The sequence below is a fragment of the Delphinus delphis genome, chromosome 4 (genome assembly GCF_949987515.2).
Source record: "Delphinus delphis chromosome 4, mDelDel1.2, whole genome shotgun sequence".
Taxonomy (NCBI): Eukaryota; Metazoa; Chordata; class Mammalia; order Artiodactyla; family Delphinidae; genus Delphinus; species Delphinus delphis.
Genome location: NC_082686.1, coordinates 77,266,236 through 77,291,330, shown reverse-complemented (window position 1 = coordinate 77,291,330; position 25,095 = coordinate 77,266,236). Strand labels below are relative to the sequence as shown.

At 36.2% G+C, this 25,095-nt stretch overlaps 1 protein-coding gene across 3 annotated transcripts in view; it reads left to right on the top strand.

Annotated features, from left to right (window-relative positions):
* IL1RAP (interleukin 1 receptor accessory protein) overlaps nt 1-25,095 on the top strand; it is a 125,214-nt gene that overhangs the window by 71,348 nt on the left and 28,771 nt on the right. For all 3 annotated transcript variants that reach the window (XM_060010944.1, XM_060010942.1, XM_060010943.1), the window contains exons 3-6: nt 6,167-6,452; nt 10,214-10,400; nt 21,574-21,739; nt 24,099-24,170. In XM_060010944.1, the coding sequence (XP_059866927.1) occupies nt 6,167-6,452; nt 10,214-10,400; nt 21,574-21,739; nt 24,099-24,170 (711 nt within the window). The remainder of the gene's footprint in view (nt 1-6,166; nt 6,453-10,213; nt 10,401-21,573; nt 21,740-24,098; nt 24,171-25,095) is intronic.

Genomic DNA, 25,095 nt, shown 5'->3' with positions numbered 1-25,095 from the left:
TATATAAATGCTAATTGCTGTCAGGAGCGTGGGTTGGATTTTCCAGTGACTTGGCTTTGCGACGGCTTTGCACATTTCCATTAGTCCTCTGTGGCACCAAGCCCTGGCCTTAAGAAATCCTTTGGCTGAGGGAAATGATGACTTTGTAGTTCTCCCGTGATGAGGGGCCAATTTAGAGAGGAGTTCCACTATGGAGTAAACTGGTTAAGAAGGGACATTTTAAACAAAAAAGTAATTCATTGTGCCAGTAATTCACTAAATTCCCTTTGCTGTTATTAGAGACAAATCTATTTGCATAACAGCCTTTTCCCCAGTCTTTTCTTCGGCTAGTGCCTGCAGTGAATCATATAATTAATTTGGTATTACGTGACACTCCAACCCGTTACCATAGATTTTATTTTTATTTGTTCATTGAATAATTTAAAAAGCTCTGACAAAATGCCCTCAGGTGGCTGGCTAGAGAAAGTTAAAAAACCCACAGAACTAATTTCAAATGGGCAAAGAAAAAACTCAATAAAAATCATATCGTTTTTGTTAATGTTCATGAATACTAATATGTGTGGTTTTGGTCCCTATTATAGAGGAGTCTGATTCACTTTATAAATACATGCATTTGGCCCATGAAACATTCTGTAAGGGAGATACGTAGCGGGTATAATGATGTATTTTCCCTTGACCCTGTATTGCATTTAATTTGGTTGAAAAAATATTAAGTCTATGGAGTTAGCCAAAAATATTGATTGACCTGTATTTAAATTTTAGTGTGTAAGGGCCTTTAACATATGCTATGTTAAAAATAACTCTTGTCTGCTCTTGATTTATTGTTATGCTATGAAAGGAAAATTCTGGCTTCCTTTATTAGTCGATACTAGTCGCTATAACAGATTATATCCACCAAATCTCAATGGCTTAAACGATAGAGACTTGACTTAACACAGTCACAGCTCTTTGAAAGTGAGATGGCTTTCCTGAGAAGCTCTGCTTTGACTGATGGCAGGAATCCGGGCTCCTTCCATCTTGTGATGCTGCACATTTCAAACATTTCTGGTCTTCAAGGACTCCGTGGAAGGGAAAGAGAAAGCACCAAAGATCATGCTGGGAGTTTCAAGTTGTACAGCATCTCTGGCCATACTCATGGGCCAGAACCAAATCACATGGCCCCAACCCAACTGCTAAGGATATGTAGGTTTCATATGGGCCGAGGAAAAGAAAACAGGACTAATGAACATTTGGCCAGTCTCTGCCACGGTCTACCCCAGTGATCACCAAAATTCCATTTCATACTTCTTCCTAAATGGGTCTGCTTGAGTACATGCTTGTGGTTGTTATGTTACACTAGCTCTCTTTTTCCATCTCCCTTTTCACAATTAGCATTCTCCTACCTTACAAAAGAAAAATACAACTGTCACTTATCATCTGTCTTGGTGTTAATTATTGTTCAGGGCCATAAAGACTTCCCAGGGCCAAAGTAACGATTTATATCATTGGTATCCGAAAGTCTCATTTAATCAAGGTAACATTAACCCCCAGAATGGCTTCCTCCTTCTCTGCAATTTACCAGTGTTCCTGTTAAAAGCGAGCCATGATATCAGAACTGTGTTCTACTGACCCAAGTTGGGGTGATCTGAATTGAGATATGTTGTTGAGTGGGGTTGCAAGGAGAATGATACTTTTCATTTTATAGCCTTGTCTCTAAAATCATTCAAATTTGAGCAAATAGTTTAAAGTTCTTGACAGAGAGGCCTTTAGGAACAGCATAAAGAATATTTTTATGAAATACAGAAGGCAGTAGCATCTTACTTCATCCAGACAACAAACTTAATACAGTGCAGTTCCAGACTCCGTCAGCTGCCAACTGTCTCTCTCTGTCTCTTTCAACTATATCTTATAATTTAAAAGTGAATGAATGTCCTGCCAATGCATATTAATACAAATTTTGGAATTAAAAAACGAAATCAATACTTCTTTCTCACAGAAAGTAGGTGTGATTAGGATGGTTTGACACTGAGAGGGACTTTGCCAATTGTATTGCACAGTGGATACTTCCTTCCTTCCTTCCTTTGTTTTTCTCTAATTAATATTTTAATTATTTTCAAAGCAAGTCATGCATGGAAGTATTTTAAGGCCAATATATAAACGGGAATACCAAAATAATTATATTCTTTCTGTCATAATTTTCCTCTGCTCCTACTAGTTCTCTTCTTCAGAGACAATGACTTTTGAGGATTTTATTTATTTTTTCTGGCATTTCCTATCTACAGTTTGCTAACCAATTTGTGTATATTGTTATTTTTCATTTGGTCAACCCTATGTGTTATCTCTTCACTTTTTAAAATTTTAGTAAATAAGGACTCTCTAAAGTGCTATCCCCTTTGCTTTCCTTACTCGTACCTCTCTATATAATATTATTGCAATATTTGGTTGAATCAATAATCATTCAATTAATATATCTTCAAATATTAACGAACTATGATTATGCTACCTTTCTTATTTTTTGAAGTTATGAATTGCCTTGCTTTCATATGCTTACTCTAATTAGTATCCTTTGGTAACCATTTTCATACTTTTCAATTACCCTTCAGCATCATTTTTCACAGTGCAAATCTAATCAGATAATCCATCAGTTACAATTAATTTTTCTTTATTGGGGGTTTCCATTTTTTTTTTTCTATCTACACTGATTTACCACCAAGCCCTACTGCATAGCTGCTTTCCTGGGATATCCTGCATTGTTATTCTGGGAATCCCTTCCCCTCTCTCTTTAATTGCATCCCCTATTCCTTGATCTCCTGTTTTCCTTCGTCTTGTTTTTTCTCTCATTTTGTTGGCACAAATCTCCCAGAACCTTCTTGAAAAAATAGCACATAGGATATAAAATAACTGAGTCTTTATGTGTCTGAAAATGTCACTCACACATGATTATTTTGGTGGGTTTAAGGTTCAAGATTGCAAATAAATTTCCTTTAGATGCATTGCTTCATTATCTTCTAGTTTCCAGTCTTGTTTTTGAGAGTTGCAAAGCCATTCTGATTCCTAGTCTTTTGTACGTGACTATTCTTTTCCTCTTTCTTACTCGCTGGTAGTTTATATGATCTTTTCTTTTTCCACAGTTTTAAAAAATATTTTTGTGGTGTAAGTCTGTTTTCATCCACTGTGTTGGGGCAATTGACAGATCTTTTTAATTTAGAAGGTTATGACTTCAGTTCTGAGATTTGTTTTTGCTTTGAATTATTTAATGGAGAGTTTTCTTTTTATTTCCTTTCTTTTGGGGATCCTACTGTTGAGATGTTGAGACTCGTGGACTGGTCTAACTTTCTTCTCTATTTTCTGTTTTTCTTTCTACTCTACTTTTTAGAAAATTCTCAAATTTAACTTCCAAATAAACCATTTATTAAATTTTACCTTTCTTCAATCATGTTTTTAATTTTGATAAGCTTTTTTTCTCTGAATATTCCTATATCATTCTGTTCTTGCTTCATGAATATAAAAGTTTCCTTATCTCTCTGAGTATGTTAATGATAGCTTTTTTGTTTTTCTTTTAAAAGATTTATTTTTCTTGAATAATCTTGGTTTTATCAAATTTTCTTTTACAATGTTTCTTTGGATGTTACCTTCTATAGTAGAGATTTTTCTCAGATGTCTCCTGGGGCTGTTTGTTCATATTTAAGAAGAAGTGATTAAGAAGCTGATTAAAAATTCTAAATGTGAATGTGAGACTTGTTAACCTTGAGCTTTTCTATTGGATGATATGATGATATGGCTGTACAAGTTGTTAAAAAAAAAAAAAAAAACTCTGATACTAAGATTGTTAGATCTTTCTTCTGAAAGTAGTCAGATTTTCTGGAGAAGATTCATTCATTCTCCTGCCTGGAGAGTAAAGATCTGGCTGCTCCTATCCTTGGAGTGCAGTGGGAAAGGTTCCTGAGTGCTAGGAGGGTGGGGTTGGAACCAAAGATGTCACTTTTTGACATAGCGTTCATCCAGTTCTCCTTATTTTACTGTCCCACCTATGTGCTTATTTTTAAGGTATCTGGTTGCATTTGCCAGGATAGGATAGATTATTCATATTGGTAGTAAGCAAATCCCAATTCTCTATGACTTAAAATAGCAAAGCTTTGCTGTGTGTCATCCATACCAAGGGAACCAAGCTAAAGGAGTCTCGACGTCTGTGCTTTCATATTTGCTAAGGCAGAAGAAAAGGAAGCATGGTGAAATATACTCTGGCCCTTAAAACACTCAACACAGGTGACGCTCAGTACATCATTTTGGCCAAAGTGAGTCACATGACATCCCCTTATTTCAGAGGGGCATAAAAGTACAATCTTACAATATGCCTAGTAAGAGAACTCAGAAATATGGAGTGTATGGTACTAGTGATTACTTATCTTGATACTGACAGTTTCTCCTCCTGGGTTTTCTCTGCATTCTGCATTGCAGATTGGTTTGTTCTCCAGCTCTCCCCTCTTCATTTAGGATTTTTCGTTTTAAATGTGCTAAGCTGGTCACCACTTGTCCATTTGATGTTGCTATTATCTTTCCTCTTGTTATTGCTATTACTTGGGTTTACGTCTTGAAAATTATTTTAGTTTTAGTGGAGTTTCATTAAGGAGTGAAACTGGATGCATGTATTCAATCTGACATGTTTAACTGAAAAAACTATGGTTATAACTTGCTGTTAACTGAAGGAGCTAATTCTGCAACTATGCAGTTTTAATGAAAATATATTTAAAGAACGTTATGATAGATGTTTAATAAAAATATTTTATTATCAATTTGTATTAATGTGAACAACACTTTGATCTTTCCAGTTCTTTCTTGTGTATTGGATTTTAAAACATGTTTCTGAATGAAGCACAGAAATTTTAAACAATGGAAATTTGTTGATTCTTGGAAAAGTCAGTTTGTTAGCTTTCCTGGAGGTCTATTATTTACTTAGAAATGTATTACTTACTTACAAAACATTTTGTAAGTCATAAAGCTTCAAATGCTTTGCTTTTATCAAAATTAGTCACTAATTTAGTTGTTCTGTTAGCTGTCTGCTTATGCCCAAAATGTTGCCTAGCAAACGATCATAAACTTCATTTAATTTATTACACATGTATTATTGCTCATGAGTCTATAGGTTTTCTGGGTGGTTCTGGTGATATAGGCTGAGCTTGCTCTTACATCTTTGGTCAGCTGTAGAGAGAGAGGTCTGACAGCTGTGCTTCTGGAGGGTGCAGCTGTCAGCAAGGGTGCCTCAGCTCTACTACATGTGGTCTCTTATTTACTAGGAAGCTTTCTTGTGTATTGTAGTCAGTTTGGCTGTCTAATCTAATACCAGTAGACACACATGACTAATCCAAATTGATATGTGCAGTAAGTGTAAAATACACTGAATTTTGAAGAGTTATTACAAAAAAGAATATAGGGGCTTCCCTGGTGGCGCAGTGGTTGAGAGTCCGCCTGCCGATGCAGGGGACGCGGGTTCGTGCCCCGGTCCGGGAAGATCCCACATGCCGCAGGGCGGCTGGGCCCGTGAGCCATGGCCACTGAGCCTGCATGTCCGGATCCTGTGCTCTGCAAAGGGAGAGGCCACAACAGTGAGAGGGCCGCGTACGGCAAAAAAAAAAAAAAAAAGAATATAAGTATAAAATAGCTTATCAATATTTGGGATGTTTGGGATATATCGAGTTTAACAAAATACATTATAAAAATTAATTTTACCTGCTTTTTATTTCTTTAATGTGGCAACTAGGACACCTAAAATTAACTATGTGGCTTGCATTTTACTGCTATTGGACAGTGAAGACCAGGGGAGAACTGGGAATCTTAGAGCGTTGCCATTTCAGTTACAATCTTCTCCTTAGAACCTCTTTTGTCCCCAGAGGAGTGAAAGAGTACATGATTTCTTTTCCAGGTGAGATTCTCCCCCATACCTTGTAGGGTTCAACAGGATCAAGCTATCAGATCACACTGTTATCCAATGGATAGTCAAAAGATAATAAATGAATGAGGGGAATTCTCCTCACACCACAGCTGTCTATTACATGCATTTATTAGAAAGAGGCTAATGAATACGACCCGAGAGGAGGGTCCGGAAAATACTGCGGTATCCTAAAGAGAAGGTGTGTTCTCTGGAGATGAGATGACTCCTCTGCCTTTTCTTTCTTTTTGACTGTTCCAGAACGCTGTGATGACTGGGGACTAGATACCATGAGGCAGATCCAAGTGTACGAAGATGAGCCAGCTCGTATCAAGTGCCCACTCTTTGAACACTTCTTGAAATATAACTACAGTACAGCCCATTCAGCAGGCCTTACTCTGATCTGGTATTGGACAAGGCAGGACCGGGACCTTGAGGAGCCGATTAACTTCCGCCTCCCTGAGAACCGCATTAGTAAGGAGAAAGATGTGCTCTGGTTCCGGCCCACACTCCTCAATGACACAGGCAACTATACCTGCATGTTAAGGTAGCCTGACCCTTATGGTGACTTTCTCTTTTCCCTTTCGTTCCTGAACTGTTTTCCAAACGATGCATGGGCTGTGAAGGCGGGAAGGGGAAGAAGGAAGCATGTAGAGAGATTTACACTTCACCTCATTGGCTTAGCTGAGGTTAGCTGAAAGAGATGTGCAGAGAAGATGGTTGAGCTTCTGAGAACATTCTCAATAGGTGGTTCCTTTTCAAACCTGACATACATCAGGGTTGTCTAAAGGTGGAGGCTTGTTCATTTGTTCCCTTTCCCTGACATGAATCTGCCTCCACGTCTGCCTCACCTGAAGGTATATCCGTTTCCCTGGACAATGAACAGGGTAGGCAGTAGAGCCCATTCGTATCTGTTAATCTTGGCAACTTTTTAAGTACCTAGCACAAACAAAGCCTCAGGATGCCATATAAAGGAAAGAATATCTGCGAGGCATTAAATATACTTAGAACAGTGCTTTTCAAACTTTTCCACCAAAATTTCCCTAAAAAGCAAATGAATACCAGATCTCTGGGAATCTAAGAGTATAATCAAAAGCACCCTACCATTACTGCAAAAATTCTTTCAAGTCCACTTTTTCTCTGAAAGTTCATGTACATTTTGCATTTTACTTCACAATATACCAATTTTCCTTTTACAACAGATTAATTTTGTTTTTCCTCTGGGGGGGAAAAAAAAACCTTGAAAAAATTGAGGGTCCTTCTGAAAAATAACCATTTTAAGGCTTAGTACTTTGGCTACTTTTTTTCCTGAGGTCCCTTTTTAGCTTCCAGGCTTTATTTTAGTTTTTAAACTCACATTTGAGTTGTGAATTTTTTTTTTTAAATATAGTTTCCTACTATTTAATAGTACATTGGCTTTCCTAGGTCTTCCATAACAAAATACCACAGACTGGGTGGCTTAAACAATGGAAATATGTTTTCTCATAATTCTGGAGGCTAGAATTCCAAGATTAAGGTGTCAACAGGGTTGGTTTCATTCCTCTCTCCTTGGCTTGTAGATAGACATCTTCTCTCCGTATCTTCACATCATTTCACCTCTGTGTCTTCTGTGTCCTAATCTCCTCTTCCTATAAGAGCATCAGTTATATTGGATTAAGGCCCACCCATATTACCTCATTTTACCTTAATTACCTCTTTCAAGACCTATCTCCAAATACAGTCGCATTCTAAGGTATTCAACTTCAACATATGAATTTGGGGTGGGGGACACAATTCAGCCCATAGTGATAGAGCTGAATGACATAACAATAACAGAAGAGCATAACAGAATAATAATGTAAGCCCAGACCTTCTTCTGAATGCTCCTTGTCTCTCATGGATGTTATAACTGTTCTCTGATGGAGAATTATGACTATGTTTTGATAAATTTAAACAATGTTCTGATTTAGTGAGAAAGGACTTCTCTATCACAGAAAAAAGCATATTGATCACTGTGGCTTTGGGAGTCCCTTGTAACCTTTTAAGTCCCTTCTGAGGCTTTTACCCCTTCTATTTAATTTTGTTGGAGTGAACTCTAGACTGGGATGTGAGCTTCCAAGGAGGCTGCAATACGCATGTGTCCATTGTTTATGCCCTAATACAGCTTTGGTATCTATACCCACACAATGAGAAAGCTGGCCTAAATGTTCTTTGAGCTCCTTTTCATCTTTGGCAATTGTTAATCTAGTAACATTTCACACATACACCTTGGCAAATACCTGGGGAAGGGTCATCAGTAGCTTTCTGGTTGACCTTGGTCTCTACTATGCATTCTAGTGCTTCAGTATCTCTCTTTTTTTTTTTTCCTTAGCAACCCACTACTTCTTTAGAACTCTCCTCCAAACTTTTCCAGCCTTCTTTTATATTATAGGAACAGGGCTCATGACTATCTAGGCCTGAGTATACCTTTAGTGTTATTTATCAATTTCCAGATTGCCATCTCTTCAGTTTACCTGTCTGCCTATCTTCTAAAGAAAATTTTAATTAAACTTATCTGGTGGGGGTACCAGAAGCTTCCCATTGTCCTGTGGTGATTCCTAAACTGAGAATGACCTTAAACTGAACCATGTGAAATCATAGGCCTGATGTCATTAAGAAAATAAAGTTAAGATTCATCCTCTAGGATTTTACTGCTTGTATTCTTGCTTCAGTACCTCTGTTAAGATAACATCCAGATTTGACTTACGGAGCTGGAAAAGTCAGTCCATTCATTGTTCATCACTTGATTTTATAGTCAGGAAGTGTATCTTATTAAGCTGAAATTTACCTTCTATAACTTCCACCTATAGGATACTTCTACTTGGAAGACCTTTTGTTATCTCTAGGTAAAGATGGTGCCTGCCACTCTCCCTTTCCATCCTTAAACACTCTCTCCTCCCATCCTGGGGAGGGTAATGAATTCTCCCACACTTTCCATTGGATTTAGTCTTAATTCATGAGTTATTGAGTATATAATATGTCTTAAAAAGAAATCACAAAAATGAATGACCCATTTACATACCACCCTAAAAAATCAGTTATTTTATTATCTATACTCCCTTTATTGTTTTCATATATGTAATACAGTTTTATGTATATTCCATGTATCCAACAAATATTTATTCAGGGCCTACTGAAAGTTTAGGCACTGCACTAGATGAAAGAAATAAAAGAAAACACATATGGTCGTGACTTTGTGTGAACCATGATAAATTCAATCAAGGAATTGTCCAAGGTGCTGAGAGGATGAGAGTCCTAATTTAGATATGGGGTGTGTAGAGAATGACATAGACCTCAGTGTGAAAGGTAGGATGATGGGAAAAGAAGAAGCCCCCAGGCAAATGAAATGACTTACACAAACATTAAAGGTATAAATACAGTTCCCCGCCATCTTTTTTTTTCTTTTTTTAAAGATTTTTTTTTTTGATGTGGACCATTTTTAAAGTCTTTATTGACTATGTCTTCTGTTTTATATTTTGGTTTTTTGGCCACAAGACACGTGGGGTCTTAGCTCCCCGATCAGGGATCAAACCCACAACCCCTGCACTGGAAGGCGAAGTCTTAACCACTGGACCACCAGGGAAGTCCCTCCCCAGCCATCTTAACATGTTTTATGTGTTTGTTAGTTTTTTCCTTCATGCTTGATTTTTTTATATATGTGTACAATAACTTTGGATGGTTGTACCATGATTTTTTTTTTTTTACAGTCTTCCTTTTCATACGTTTTTCTACTGATTCCAATATCTTCCTTGCTGATATAACACAGGATGGGCAGTTTTGATCATGTGCTCTCTCTATTCTCACTTTTCCTACGTCTATCATGTGAAAAAATCTCCAGAAATAAGCTTACAAGGGAAAAGGCTCAGGCTTTTAAAAATGTTTTTGGAAACATATTTAATTTTCCAGAACTCGTTTATACCATTATCAACCATGAGTTAATATGCTGTTCTTACCTGTGCCTTACCAGTACTGAGTGTTATTAAGAATGTTTTAAGGGTAAAATTAAACATTATATACATGAATATATACACACACATACATATGTGTGTTTAGGAACATATCTAAAAATCTAAATAGTTTATCAATAGTAGCTAATTGTGTCTGTTTTTATTCTGTTGTGTCAGTTGTTATAGAAAATACCTCCATAACACATTTAATTGTTACATGAACTTAATATATACATAAAGTCTCAATACACAGCAGTACTTCACTTAGCTCATTTTAATGTGTTTGCTGCATCAAAACAAATGCAAATGAGACTGCCCATTCATTGCATATTTTTCTTTTCAGGAACACTACATATTGCAGCAAAGTTGCATTTCCTCTGGAAGTGGTTCAAAAAGATAGCTGCTTCAATTCTCCCATGAAACTTCCTGTGCATAGATTATATTTAGAATATGGTGTTCAGAAGATCACCTGTCCAAACATCGATGGATTTTTTCCTTCTAGTGTCAAGCCAACCATCACTTGGTATATGGTAAGCAAACTAGAAGGCATTTACCCTCTCAAAAATGACAATGATTATTTGTTGAGTTAATATAGAAACTGAGATTTTTCTCATCATCATTTCCTCCTTAATAACTTTATACAAATCTTTTACTGCTTCCTCACTTTGTACCATTTTAAAGGAACTGGTGGAGATGCTTTGCCTCAACCCACCATGTCTTAAATTACATTCACTGGACTACCAGAACTACCTTATTTCTATTAACTTCCTGTGAAATACAATTTGAGAAATATTGCCCACTTCTACTCACTGCTGAGTGAAGTCAGAAGCTGCTAATTCATCTGGTGAATTTCAGCTCTTTGGTTAATAAGTACTGTATTTGATTATTTGTATGTGTTTTCACGTTTGCCTTCCTTTGTGGGCACGGTCGATCTGTGGTCTATCACACATCTGAGAGCTTTGGAAAGTATTTAATCAAAATATGAAAGTGTTGGAAGGTGACACTTGGGGCAGCAGCATAGTTTTCTAATCTCTTCAAATATCCACCTGAGCCAAAGCCAAAAACTCCTGAAAAACATTTAAAACAAAACTCAGTGACAAGTTATCCATAAGAATCACTTTCAGTAAAATAAGTGAGATAAATCACCAGTACAACCCATATAGAATCAGAGTCTATAGAGAAGGAAGCTGATGGAAATAATATGGCATCTGGCAGACTCAGGAAGAGGAGAAACCCCAAAAAGCCAGTGGGTGAAGCAATTTGAGAATAGCAGCCGAAATTTTGCTCTCTAATAGAGAGTGAGTCCAAGCAGCCTATAGCAAGATATTTTGAAGGAATTGGAATAGTTCTAGTGCCTCGGAACTCTGAAAAACAACCACCCACACTGAGGAAAAACTGCTAGGAGTGGAATCAAAATAAACAGGATCAGGGTCATGTAGAAGAAGGAAGGAGAACCTGCTGAGAATGGAGGAGCCGAACAGAATCAGGAAATCTCAAGACTGTAGTTTTGAAGAAGGATCTCTGTGAAATTGGAAAATCCTGCCAAATCGTAAAGGTCAGGAAAACTAGTTTTACATAATAATGAGCAACAAAAAGAATCAAGATAAAATCCCATTCGAAGCTATAAGAAAAAAAGGAGATTGAGAGTCTGCCTGCCGATGCAGGGGACACGGGTTCATGCCCCAGTCCGGGAAGATCCCAAATGCCGCAGAGTGGCTAGGCCCGTGAGCCATGGCCGCTGAGCCTGCACGTCTGGAGCCTGTGCTCCGCAACGGGAGAGGCCACAACAGTGAGAGGCCCGCATACTGCAAAAAAAAAAAAAAAGGAGAAGAAGAAGCAGAATAACATTTCTATAGAAAAAAAATAAAAGCATTCCAGAACAACCTATTGCAACCTACTGTTTCAAAAATTGGCACAAAGACATTAAGAAGTGATGCCAGATGAGAGAGGATAACAAATAAAAATTAGAAAATTCCAGAAATTATACAACTCAGTAAAAACTTAGAAGAAAATTAATTATTTCAGAAATAAATCTAAACTAAGAGGAGCAAATAGAAAATAAACACAACAAGTAATACCTTAAGATTAAAAGAAAGTGGAATGGAGAAAAAATGTTGATCAAAAATAAATGATGAATAAAAATAAAAAGGTTAGAATGGATATACCAATATCATATAAAGTAGACTGTAAGATGATTAATATTATCAGAGATAGAAAGAACTTTTCAGAATAATAAAAGGGTCAACTCATCAGGAAGGCATGAAAATAATAAAAAAGTATATATGCTTAATAACAGTGCTTGAAAATACATGAAGGAAAAGTTGACAAAATTAAAAGAAGAAATAGACAATTCTATAATCCTAGTTGAAAACTTTAGTATCTGTCTCTGTTTAAGCCATTAATGAAGTGACTTAAGAGTTTTTCATTGGCCAAAGATGGAACAATTTAAACTTTAGTAAGGATATTAATTGCAATAGGTCGAATCTCATGAATTAAATTTAAATCCGTAAGTTCATAATGATATTTCAAAATATGGCCACATTTGGATGAGAATAAGAAATAAAAACGTTACCTTGAAAACCGGTAAATAAAGGCGAAAAAAAGCCAAGATTTTATTTTGCCTTTTCTATAAGAAATGTATTGATATATTGAGTAATGACATAGTGCAGGGAAGTGTATTTTTATAAAAGTATATAATCACTTTGCAAACCCCAATGAATTACTAAATCTAAGCATTATGCATCATTGAGTGTTAATATCATAAGGAGAGAAACAGCCACTTTTCTTCTGATGAAAGAACACAATATTACCTATAATTGTGCCAAATGGATTCAATCTGAGTCTGATAAAACCTTTGGATCCTGCTGCCATTTTTCAGGAAATATAGAGAACAGAGGAATGTATTGATCTGCACCATGAGTTTGCAATCAGCAAAATCTAAATTGTGAGACACACTACAGACCAAATGTCTTGTGTTAGTCAACAGATAAATTGCAAAAAAAGAAAGGCATAGAGTGGGGATGTATAGATTAAAAGAAATGTAAAACAGTTAAAACACTAGAGTGGATGAGAATATAGTATCTAAGGACATATATGAGTGATAAAATCGTACATGAAAACAAGGAAGTGACTTCTCTATGAAGGTATAGATAGTTGCTACTTTGGGGGATAGTAAAGAAGGTGTGATTGACATGGGGCATGTGGAAGGCTTTCAAGGGTGACTGGTAATGTTCTATTCCTGGACCTGAGTGGTGGTTTTAAAAGTATTTGCTTTATACTAATTCATTAACTCACACATATGTTTTGAGTGTTTTTCATGTATGCTTCATTCTATAGTAAAATGATTAAGAGGAAGGGAGATGATAGGAAAGGAAGGGGAGGTAGAGGAGACTGATTTAAGATATATAACAACCAATTGCAATGCATGGACCTTAAGTGGATCATGTTTTATTCAAACAAACTATAAAACATGTTATGAGAAAGGGAAATATGAACACAGACAGAATATTGATGATATCAATAAGTTATTATTACTTTTCAAATTATGATAATGGTAATGTAGTTATGTTTTCGGGAGGGGTCTTGTCATTTAGAAGTACACACAGAAATATTTACAAATTAAATTGTATAATGTCTGTGATTTGCTTTGAAATAATACTGGGATGCAGTGAGTGGGTATAAATGAAATAAGACATAGCCTGAATTGGTACTTTTGACTAGAGATATGGGTACAGGGATCACTGTTTATTCTATGATTGTACTTTTCCATAGTAAAAAGGATTAAAAGAATTATATTAACAATTTGACATCAATAAGTGTAATATGTCTTCTGGTTAAAAAATTATGTTCATCTATTTATCTGCAACAAGGTCTCCCGTTTCTAATGAGATCCTATTCACTTTTTCTATATTTTGAATACGTTATGGTCTGAAAAAAGAATTTTACTTTTATACATATTCTATTATTTTCTCCTCTTTTTCCTCATGTATTCCCTCTGCCTGGAACATCCTCTTTTTCTCCTTTAGAACAAATCAAATTCTACACCTTTGTAAAATGTTCCCTGTACTCTCCAGCTGAAATAAATTTTCCCTCATATACCCTCAATTAGCTATTTATTTGTAACTGTTTCAATGTCACTTTTCACTTCCTTTATTGTTTTATAACCATTTATTCATGCATATATTCAATACATACCTGTTGAAGATCAACTGTATTCAATGCAATATATCTGGGGTCTGGTGGGTACACGGTAATGAATGTGATATGTGCCCTCCCCAACATAGTCCCAAAGGATCTCAGTTTAATTCAAACAAATTTATAAATAAGAATTCCTGTTCTTATCAAAAAGTAGAATTCTAAGTTCTACAAGAGTGTCAAAGAGAATTTATTGTTGGTTTTAAGAGGAGGGACAGATTTACATGCAGGTATTCTATGAGATTGACTGTATCTTGAGGGCAAAGTTATACCATATCCATCTCTGTATCTCCAATGATTCCCAGACTTCTGGTTTTCCTGATTGGACCGATGTCAGTGCTATTAACCAAGGTATGAAATAGCAGAGGAGGAAGAGGTTTGGGGATCAAGTAATGAATTTAGATCATGTCATATTGAGTTAGATTTATCTGTGTGACATCTAGGTGGCAGTGGCCAATAATAGGTAGTGGCTACATGTGTATGGGTCTGGAGCTTATAAAAAAAAAAAATCAAAGCTGGAGACAGAGAATTGGATACATCTATGTGATGGTTGAAGCCCTTAAGAAGACAAACTAAAGTGAGAAGAGAAAAGGGCTAAGATAAAAATCTGGAGAGAATGTTTATGGGGTGAATGAAAGCACAAAGCCTGGAAAGAAGACCAAGAAAAAGAAGTCATGGTGGTAAAACCATCACCATGGCAGATAACCAACAGTGTGCAGATGACTAAAGAGGATAACCAGTAACCAGCCAGCCTTTCTATTCTCTGATTATGAAAAGGTTGCTATGGATGTGTGTTATACTGCTTTTCATTTCTTTACGTTTTGGTAATTGACACCTTTACTCCTAAGAGTGCTTCCACTCTTCCAAAATAAGGGTTCTTGGTAGCTGCATTTTCCTATCACTGTGTAGCAATGATGCTATTGTTTTTTGCTTTCCACCTCTACAGTCACTCCCTGCATCCACCAAGGTATTTGACCCTCCTACAGTAGTCCTCTTTCAGTTGGTAACAGCTGAATTCCCTACTTTGGCATTGTAGAAATGGTCTCTTTTAGTAATACAAATAACTCTATGAGAGTTAAAAGACACATTAATCAGTTCCAGCAAATTTGCTTCCCTGTTAGTGGAAGGATGAAAACTGATGAATTGAAAGAAGGAAAAGGAAACTAACATTTCTTGCATTTTACTAGTGCAATACATTGTGCTACGTACTTTATATGTTATCGTATGTAATACTCATCACAATCCTTCAAGGTAGATATCATCCTTGTATAGATTAGGAAACAGATGTTTGGAGACATAAACAATAATAGTTCACATTTATCGAGCACAGTAATTCTTCTAAATGCTTTAATAATTTCACTCATTATCAATATCTCAACGTGAGGTGGACTCTCTTGTTTTCTCCATTTTGTAGTCAAGGAAACTGCGGTGTAGAGTGGTTGAGTGATTTGTCCAAGATTCAGCGCTATGCAATCTGTATCAAGAGCCCAGACTTTTACATTATCTTATATAATTTGCTCAAAATAATCCAGCTGATAATAGGAGAATCTGGAATTTCAGGCCAGTTCTGTGTGGTTCCAAGATCTATGCTCTCCAGAAATGGCACAGAGAGGGTGGTCTAGTCTTTACTTCTGGGGGGTAGGGCACTTTGAAGGGCAGAGCAATCTTTGAACGCAGATTGGGTTGTAGGCTGGACTGTGGAACTTAAGGAAACCTGTGAAAAGAGAGCCCTGGAAAATCATAAGGCGCTCAGAAAAGCTGAGATTGGAGGGAACAGAAAATCTAAAGTTTGTATTTTAGAATCTTAGGTTAATGGGGCAGGATTGAACTTTTCTTCCTCTGCATGTCTTCTCTTCTCTCATCCTGTCTTCTGCATGGCATGGTTTTCTTCATTCAGCGCCCAGAATTCACAGTTCTCTAGTTCAACAATCCTGGAGTCAAATTGATGTTCAGTAAATGTTGAGGAAGCCAGGGTTTGTAACCAGCCTGGAAAGCAAAACATGGTTAGTAAGTGATTTACTGAATTTCAAATAGCCAGCTTCTAAAAGAACTTCTGGAACACAGCATGTATATAAATTGGGGGCTACCTGTTTATTCACAGGGTCTTCCAAATATATAGTAGTAAGGACATAGGTAAGCGTGATCTTGTTGTTGTTTTTACTATTATTATGAAATGTATTCAAAGAACTGAGCTTTAAAATATGGCGAGCCATCTTAACATTCATATTACTGGATTATTTCTCTTTCTCATTGTTATAATTAGGTATTGGAATTATTTTTCCTAAAGACACTTATAAAAACAAAGTCAGTTTTCCCCTTCTTACTAAGGATCAGAGGGACCACTTTATTGGGTGCTTTGGATGTTACGTTTATAGCAGCTGCTGAAATGCTCTCAATTGCTATTTAGCAGAGTAGATATCATTCTGGATATCAATTTTCAAAAAGCTGGTTGTCCTTGTCCTCAGTGTGATCATCAAAATTGGTATTTTACATCCACCTTTAATTTTCAGTGTGAAATTAAGCAGAATTGTTCATGTATTGTTTATAAATCTCTCTCAGAAAATAGGAAAATCTTTGCTTTTTCTGACAAACTGCCATTAGGAAAGCACATTTCTGACACAGTGCCAGGCTTGGCCTTCTTGTTGGCATAGCACATATGGTTGGAAAGTTAGTCCAAGGTCTATCTAATAGACTTTATTTTTAAAGTGCTTGTTTCAATTTGATCTGACAGCTTAGTTTGGTTCTTTATCTCCTCCCTTTTCCTAAAGTCCCTATATAGTGATTTTTAACCTTTGGTATGAAGGAAGCGAGTATCATATTTTCTTTCCAACCTATACATATTTAATTTAATATACATATTTAATTCCATATTTTCTTTCCAAACTATACATATTTAATTATGTATATATGCATATATACACATAGCATTCTACATGTAATTTCAGGGCTTCTGAGGACCTAAGATTCATCTTTTAAACTGAAACTCAGTTCAGATATCTGTGAAACCTTGAGGTTCAGTTAGGTTGAGTGAATCACCCACTCTACATTTTGACAGCACTTAATTTATATCTCATTTTTGTTACTATAATGATTGCATAGCATCTTTGTTACTATAATGATTGCATTTCTCTCTTCTGTACTAAGTAGTGACTTCTCTCCTTTGCTTTCCCTTGACTATCAAGTGCATATCACAAAACTGAGCCAATATACTTTATATTTAGGAATTGATTAAATAATTGAATGAATTAGACTGGACTAGAAAATTCCATGGAAATAAGGGCCATTTCTGTTTTTACTGGCTACTTACCGTATGCCCAGCTTCTAACACAGTGCCTGGCACATAGAGGAGACTTTGTAAGTATCTATCGCATAGATACAGTTCAGCTGTGTCTATGCATGACATAGTTCTGCTCATTGAAAGTGACTGATGTATAAAACTCTTATGAGTCTTTGTGAACAAGTGTGGTGTATTTTATAACAACTTAATCTTAGAAGCAAAAATGTCAATAGATATTTCTAACTGTTTTAACCTCATATCTCAGTTTAACTCTTTGTATCCTTACTTCCACTTTCCCCACCCATCCTACAACTCACCCATCCCATGTCTTATAAGTCTATATACTCACCTTTTTATTATCATTTGCATACCACATGAGCTTGCAGCTCCATGTCTATGTCTTTGCTTCTCTGGTTCAGTTCATATTTTTAATCATGCAACACCGAAGTATTGAGCATTTACCACGTGTCCAGTATTGGGCAAGTAGCTGGCTATGCAGATACAGTACTCATCCACCCGCCCGACCACTTTACCCCATAGAAGTAAATGTTCTGGAGAAAGAGATAAGTGAAAAGAGGTCATTATAATAAAGTTAGTTAAGTACTAACATGGAGGGCAAAATGCTACAAGAGTGAAGGGAAGTTGTTTACACTTTTTCCTGTCCCTGGAGCGTCCTTCTCTGTGTCTGCCCTCCTCCTGAATAACTGTTAATAATCTACACATCCTTTAAGATCTAGTTCAGATCTTCTTTCTCCATGAAGAGTTTCTAAATGTTTTCTGTTTGGTCTTCTTCCTCCACTTCCCCACCCCAATATGCCTTTTACAGCATTTGTTGCAATCCTCTACTAGACTGCTTACTTACAGGTTAAGAACTGTGTCTTTTCCATCCTTGTGCCTTAACATAGTTCTTTAAAAGTTGTAGGTTTACTGAATGGGCATATTTGTTCTTATTTAGTCATGCCATCCCCTCACCCACACCCCGTACCTCACCACATGATTTATTTCCTCTCAAGGATCTCAAAATCATTTCTTATGCTGTGCTTTACCTATATACTGCGGTAGGTTGCCATGGCTACCATTATGTGGTTGAAAAGTTGCTCTCCTATTTAACTTCTCTCTTTTAAATTCAGAATGAGGAACTGATGGCTCAACTAAATGAATGACTTGTCTTCTGGTCAGACAAGTGTTTGCTTCATAGTGGAATCCACTTACTGTTAACCCATTTCTTATATTTGGAAACATGCTTTTATTATTCTTTGGGTATTGAGATCTTTGTTCATACCTTTTTTTTTTTCCCTGGATTCCAAATAAATGATTTTCAAATCATCAAAAAGTTTGCAGGATTTATTTTCAGGAATAGTTTATTATGTTTAAAAATGCCCTTTGTGTCTTAGGCCCATGAAGGGCCTAGAGAAGCAGCTGCTTATAAGAAGTAGAGAGAGCTCATCAGATACTACAGACTAAGGTTAATGGGTATTTATAGTTCAACAATGCCCTGAAGCTACCCTTACCACATACATAAACACTTATAATGTAAAATATTTTCTTCGTTTCCTTTTCTAACATAAGTCTAATAGCTTTTAATTATTTTTCTTTTTTTATTTCTTTTTTTTTTTAGTTAATTTAATTTTTCATGGTCAGATTTTTCTGAATAGTAGATTAGACCCCAAAGTTTTCCATTACTTTTTATGGAATATTCCTCAATTTGAAATAATTTTCTAGACAAATCAGCTCCAAGAAAAACCTGTCCTTGGCCTACATTTTTATCTTACCTTATGAAAAGAAGAGAAAATCCCAGAGAACCTGACTTACAGCACTGATGCATAGGCCCAACGATAGTCTTAGGCCCATCCAGCCCGAATTTCAAGTTCATCCTCAAGAGTCTGGAATAAGGTGAAGAGAAAGGGAGAGCTGGCAAGAGATCAACACACACCTGTTTTATAACATTTTCCTTGCTATTTAGATGTGTCAGATTCCATTTTTCTGTTAATGATAAGCCCATGAGGGTGGATTCTTTGTTCTATTCAGTGCTCTACTCTCGGAACCTCAAAAAGTGCCTGGCATGCGGTTTATTGATTAATACTCAAGGGTGAATGAATGAATGAGAAGACTTTGAGTCAGAAACATTTCTTTATATTTGTAGCACATAGTATGACTCCTAAAATGATGTGTTTGAAATAGTTTTTACATAAATGATATTTGGTGAGTAAAAAAAAAAAGTTTTTTTAACATTTTATTAAGAAGTACTGTTGACAAGTTTAGTATTAATAGCTAACTTCTCATACTGAAAAGTATGCTTTTCCAGTGTACCACTAATTGTAAGAATCAGCCTCATATAAGAGTCACATCACACTATTAACACTGGGGCTGGCCCCAGGTAGGTCAGGACCACAGTGTAGTGTGAGACAGTGTCAGTTGGGATTAAGAGCAAGGGCTACAAAACACGTAGATCTAGGTTTAAATTCCAGCTCTGACACTGCTTGGCTCTATGATAACGGCAATCGCTTAACCTTTATAGTCCTTTGTATTTTCATCTATAAAATGGGCATAAGAGCGTTCCAAATTTGCTAAGTTTGGAATAAGGATTGGATGTAATAATGGAGTATACCTAAGCACAGGTCTCAGTATAATTTTTTCAGCCTCAAGTAATGGATGAAAACTGGTGTTCATTCTTGGTTAAGAAGCTAGTGAAAGACCTTTACTCAGCTGTGTAAAAAACTGAGTTTTAGCTCTGCACTGTGTTACCTAGAATATCTCTTTATCTATCTCATTTTTTTCCACCTGAAAACTAGGGCATATTTAGTCTGATCTGTCTACTTCACAAGGACTTAAGAACAGCTAAGCTAACACATGAAAGAGGCAAATAGCTTTGAACTGTTTAAATGAAAGGTGCCAGAAAAATCAAATAGAGTTCTATAGATAGTCTAAACTCAAGTTAAACCAAATCTGGCATAAATTTATTATAGGAGTACAGGGCTTTATGGCCTTATACTTTGTAATAACCTTAGAGTATTAAAATATTGTGCTGATGTGACAATTTTCTAGAGTCACTGCTTATCAAAACAGGATAAATTGTATTCAGAAAAACAACTGAGTATATGTCATTGTCCTCTTGATGATCATCTCCATGAATCAAAAGTTGAGCACTGTTCCTAAAAGGTGTTATTTCCTGTGACAAGGAATTACAAAATATGCCATTTAGTGTAACTGTCATATTTCAAAACACATGCTCCAGGAATTGAAGTAAGAAAACCTTGAGGATACAAGAATTAAAGTTAAATATGTGGACACAGGAAATTGAAAGTACAACCTGGTAGTAGAGTCCCAGAATATTAAAGATCAAGAGGACCCAATTCTTTTTGTCATAGATGAAGTATTGATTTTTAAAAGACAAACACAATTTTTCTAAAAGTAAATGTTCAATGCATATTTTTGTCAAATATGATGTATTGATTTTTTTCTTGAAAAGAAAAAAGTAAAATGATATAACCAATTAGTGGGGCTGAGAGATTCAAAACAGGATTCTAGTTATGTTGAATGAGATATTTTAACCTCAAAATTTAAAAAAACAACATAGTTATATGAAAATATGAGTTGGAGCACAAATAAACTCTTAACTCTTGGTAAGACTCATAAAATATATTTTATTTTTAAATTCTGGAGTCTGTACTACTCAACTAAAAAAATGGGATAAGTAGAAGAAAAACAAAGAAGTTTGGAAATAACTGATACAGTGATTCACAGAATGATCAAGAATGCCAAAAACAGACATCTAAAACAGTGCCTAGTTTGTCAGAGTGACTGTATTTCTGAATTAACATAATCAGTGAAAAAACATAGAAAAATGAAAAAGAAACGTTTTTTAAGTAGCAGGGTATACATTTACTTAAGTTGCCTTAATCACTTTTTGAAACTTTAATCTTGCTTTACTGTTAACTTGGAATTCCCAGAATTTGAATACTAGATCTTGAGACAGGAAGCTTGTGCTTTTGAATTCATATTTCAGTTAAGAATGTTAATTTTCCTCTTGCAGAAATGATAATAAAAATTACTGCATTCATTCTTTGCAGAAACATCATCAAATACATGACCAAAATAGTTTTGTAAAAAGTATAGCCAGCATAGATATTTCTACATTCTGTGCAAAGTTAGATGTGTATGCATATATTTGTTTGTATACTTTCTATGCATGTATCTAAATAGTAAACATCTTTTCCTTTACTTCTTCTTAGGGCTGTTATAAAGTACACAACTTTAATAATGTAATACCCGAAGGCATGAACTTGAGTTTTATCATAGCCATGGTTTCAAATAATGGAGATTACACATGTGTTGTTACATATCCAGAAAATGGACGTACCTTCCATCTCACCAGGACTCAGACTGTAAAGGTGGTAGGTAAGCATGATTTGTATTAAGTGCGCACAACAAAATGCAATACTTTTGTTTAGGCTCTTAAGAGTTTATTACCAACAAGTGTGTAAATTCTGAAAGAAAAGAGGGTTATCTTTTACCTTCACCGCACTATTCCCAAGGCCTCAGCAATTCCACCTAGATACTAGGCATTTAACAACTATTGTTCTACTGAATGAATATGTGGATGAATGAAGTAAAGGCAGCTTGGAGGGTGAAAAGAGTGCGGACATATCTCTGTTCAAATTATACCATTGCCATTTATTAGCACTATGACTTGCCTGTACTCTAGGACTACAACAACCTAACATTTAGTATAGTTCAGAATATTAGAAATAATATACGTATTATGCTAATGCAGTTCCAGGCAAGCAGTAGAAACTCAATGAATATTAGTTAATACTGTTGTCAAAAAAATGTATTTTACTTGAATTAGGTAAAATATGTCTTTTATGTACTGGAACTTCTGTAGCGATTGCTGGTAGTGCTCAACCATTGCTTTCTTTGGGGGTGAGAAACTAGAGAAGTGGAAAGGACAGTGTCTAGGCAGAGTCAACAGACTCCCATCAGACCTAGAAATCAAGAGAACCAGTGTCAAGATAGGTGGCATTTAGAGGAGAGCCCTAAATACTACTGCACCCACTGTATTAAAAATGACAGGGCTTCCCTGGTGGCGCAGTGGTTGAGAGCCCGCCTGCCAATGCAGAGGACGTGGGTTTGAGACCTGGTCCGGGAACATCCCACATGCCACGGAGCAGCTGGGCCCATGCGCCACAGCTGCTGAGCCTGCACTGTGGAGCCCGCAAACCACAACTACTGAGCCCGCGTGCCTAAAGCCCGTGCTCCGCAGCAAGAGAAGCCACCGCAATGAGAAGCCCGCGCACCGCAACGAAAAGTAGCCCCCGCTCGCTGCAACTAGAGGAAGCCCGCAAACAGCAATGAGGACCCAGTGCAGCCAAAAGTAAATAAATAAAAATAAATAAATTTATAAAAAAGAAAAAAAAATGACAGCATATCAGAGTGAGATTTTTTCATACCCCATCTTTTAATAGATGGAAACATTGAGTCCCAACAACAGAAACTAACCTGCTTAGAGAAGCTCCCTGAGTTAGTGGAAAAAGTAATTCTAAATCCCAGGCTTCTGACTCTGTGTTTAGGGCTTTTTCTACTAGTCTGACACCAAGTTCAGCACAATTTTTTTAAAGGGCTTTAACATAGTGCAAATAAAATTCGCATCAAACAATTTTGTAATCACTTCTCTTTCTCTGCTTACCTTTGGAATCATGCTGAATTGGGGACGGATTCAGAAGAAAAATCAGACTAAATTTAGAACCTAACATGAATGGACATTGAAAGTCACATGAATAATCTAACCATATATCCATCTTGGTAATTGTTTCCAATGTATATATACTTCAATGTATTCATTTTTGGAGAGTTGGGAACAGACATGCATGTTCACTTTGACTTATAGAAATAGAAGTTGACAGACACATATGTGAGGGGTGTGTTTCTAATCCAACTCCCAAGTTTGTTTTTTAAAACTGAAGTATTGAGTACTTATTATACACCAGTAGGATGCTTTAATATGCATTACTTAATTTAATCCACATAATAAACCTGTGAGGTAAGTTTAATTACTCTCATCTTAGAGTTGATTAAATTAGATTTTCAAAGTTTAAGTAAAAAAAAAAAATTGTATGCTTTGTATATGGTCAGGTCAAGGTTAGAACCCTGGTCATTAAATCTTTGAAACTTCTACACTTAAATACTACATTATTAGACCCTTTCAGGGCATCTTTCTTTCAGTTTAGGAATATATAATGTTATAAGAAGCAGCAATCCTATGAATGAACATTCAACTGATAACTAGATAACAGGTAGACTTACGTACTGACCTCACACTGTGATTTTGAATTTTCCATTTGCTTGTTCATTAATTAATACTTATTTAATCATTTCCCAAACTAGACACTCTGGGCATGTTGAAGAGAAATATGTAGAAAAGAAACAATTGAGAAAGACTTGAAATCGATTAATTATTAAGTAGTATGAGAAAGAAGTTTATCTCATATAGGCTTTGGGAAGCAAAAACACTGGATAAACATTCTATCCGAAGCATGAAGGATCCTCAGTATATTTTTTTCCCTTTTTTGCTTCTTTTAAATGAAAGAAGTGTTGTAATTGACTATCCATTGAACTGTGGGCCCTCTCAAGAATTGACAAACTATGCCAGGAAGTTGGGCAATGCTTTACTGAAGAGCAGAATTTTGAAATGGGTTATGCGGAATAAAGGCTACATGATTTGACGTCATATCCCTTTGTCCCTTCCTCTCTATCACAGGCTCTCCAAACGATGCATTGCCTCCCCAGTTCTATTCACCCACTGATCTTGTGGTCTACGAGAAAGAACCAGGTAATTATAGCTGTGCCTCGGAATATCAGTTAGATTCTCTTAATTACGAGGAATAAAATGTCACTTAAGTTAACGCAAGAGAATAGAGGGCTATTGTAAAGAAACACATGAATTGAAACTGAAGTGCTCTCAGAAACCTAGTCATCTTTGGGTCTTATCTGCTTCATTGATCTCGTGGGCAGCTCAGGGATTCTCTGCTTCTCTCACAGCAGATGCTCCCTTCTCCCTCTGTGAGCAGTTTTCTTCTGATTAGCGATTTCTGTTTGATGCAAACTTTAGCCTGTGCAGGGCTTTGGTTTACCGAGACTTCAACATGAGCACCAGATGTCCTTTAAACTTCTACCCCACTACAAAGGAGCAGGGAGTAGACCTGGAGTCAGAACTGTGAATTCAACAGGTAACAACTAATAGGACAAGTACACCTTGATTCAGAACACCCTCGAATGCATACGCTGGCTACCTGGGTTTCCTTTTAGTTTTCATAATTTTTCATTCTAGACAAAAATCATTTGGAACTGACCAAATAAGGCATAACCTGTTATTCTTCTGACTCAAAGCCTTTCACAGTTAACTTGAAAAACCATAGAAAATTTTAACATTCTCTATATTTCATCCTTACCAATAAATTCACTTCAAACCCAATGAAAAGTATAAAAGAAAATTTGTTTAAAATGTACTAAAGATAATAGAAGCAGTGTCCAACATAGGTGGAGAACGATGATACGCCCCCCCCCAAATTAAGAAAAGGTTTCAAATAGGGATCTGCCTTGTGAAAAAATAATACCAAGGGGAGTCTGCCAACCCCAAATGGACCAGATTTCCTAGAATCAGTAGTGGTTTTATGTATTAATATGAACATTCTTCCTGCTATCAGGGTAAACCCTTATTAATCTTCTAAATATCTTTCCTCTATCTATCATATTAT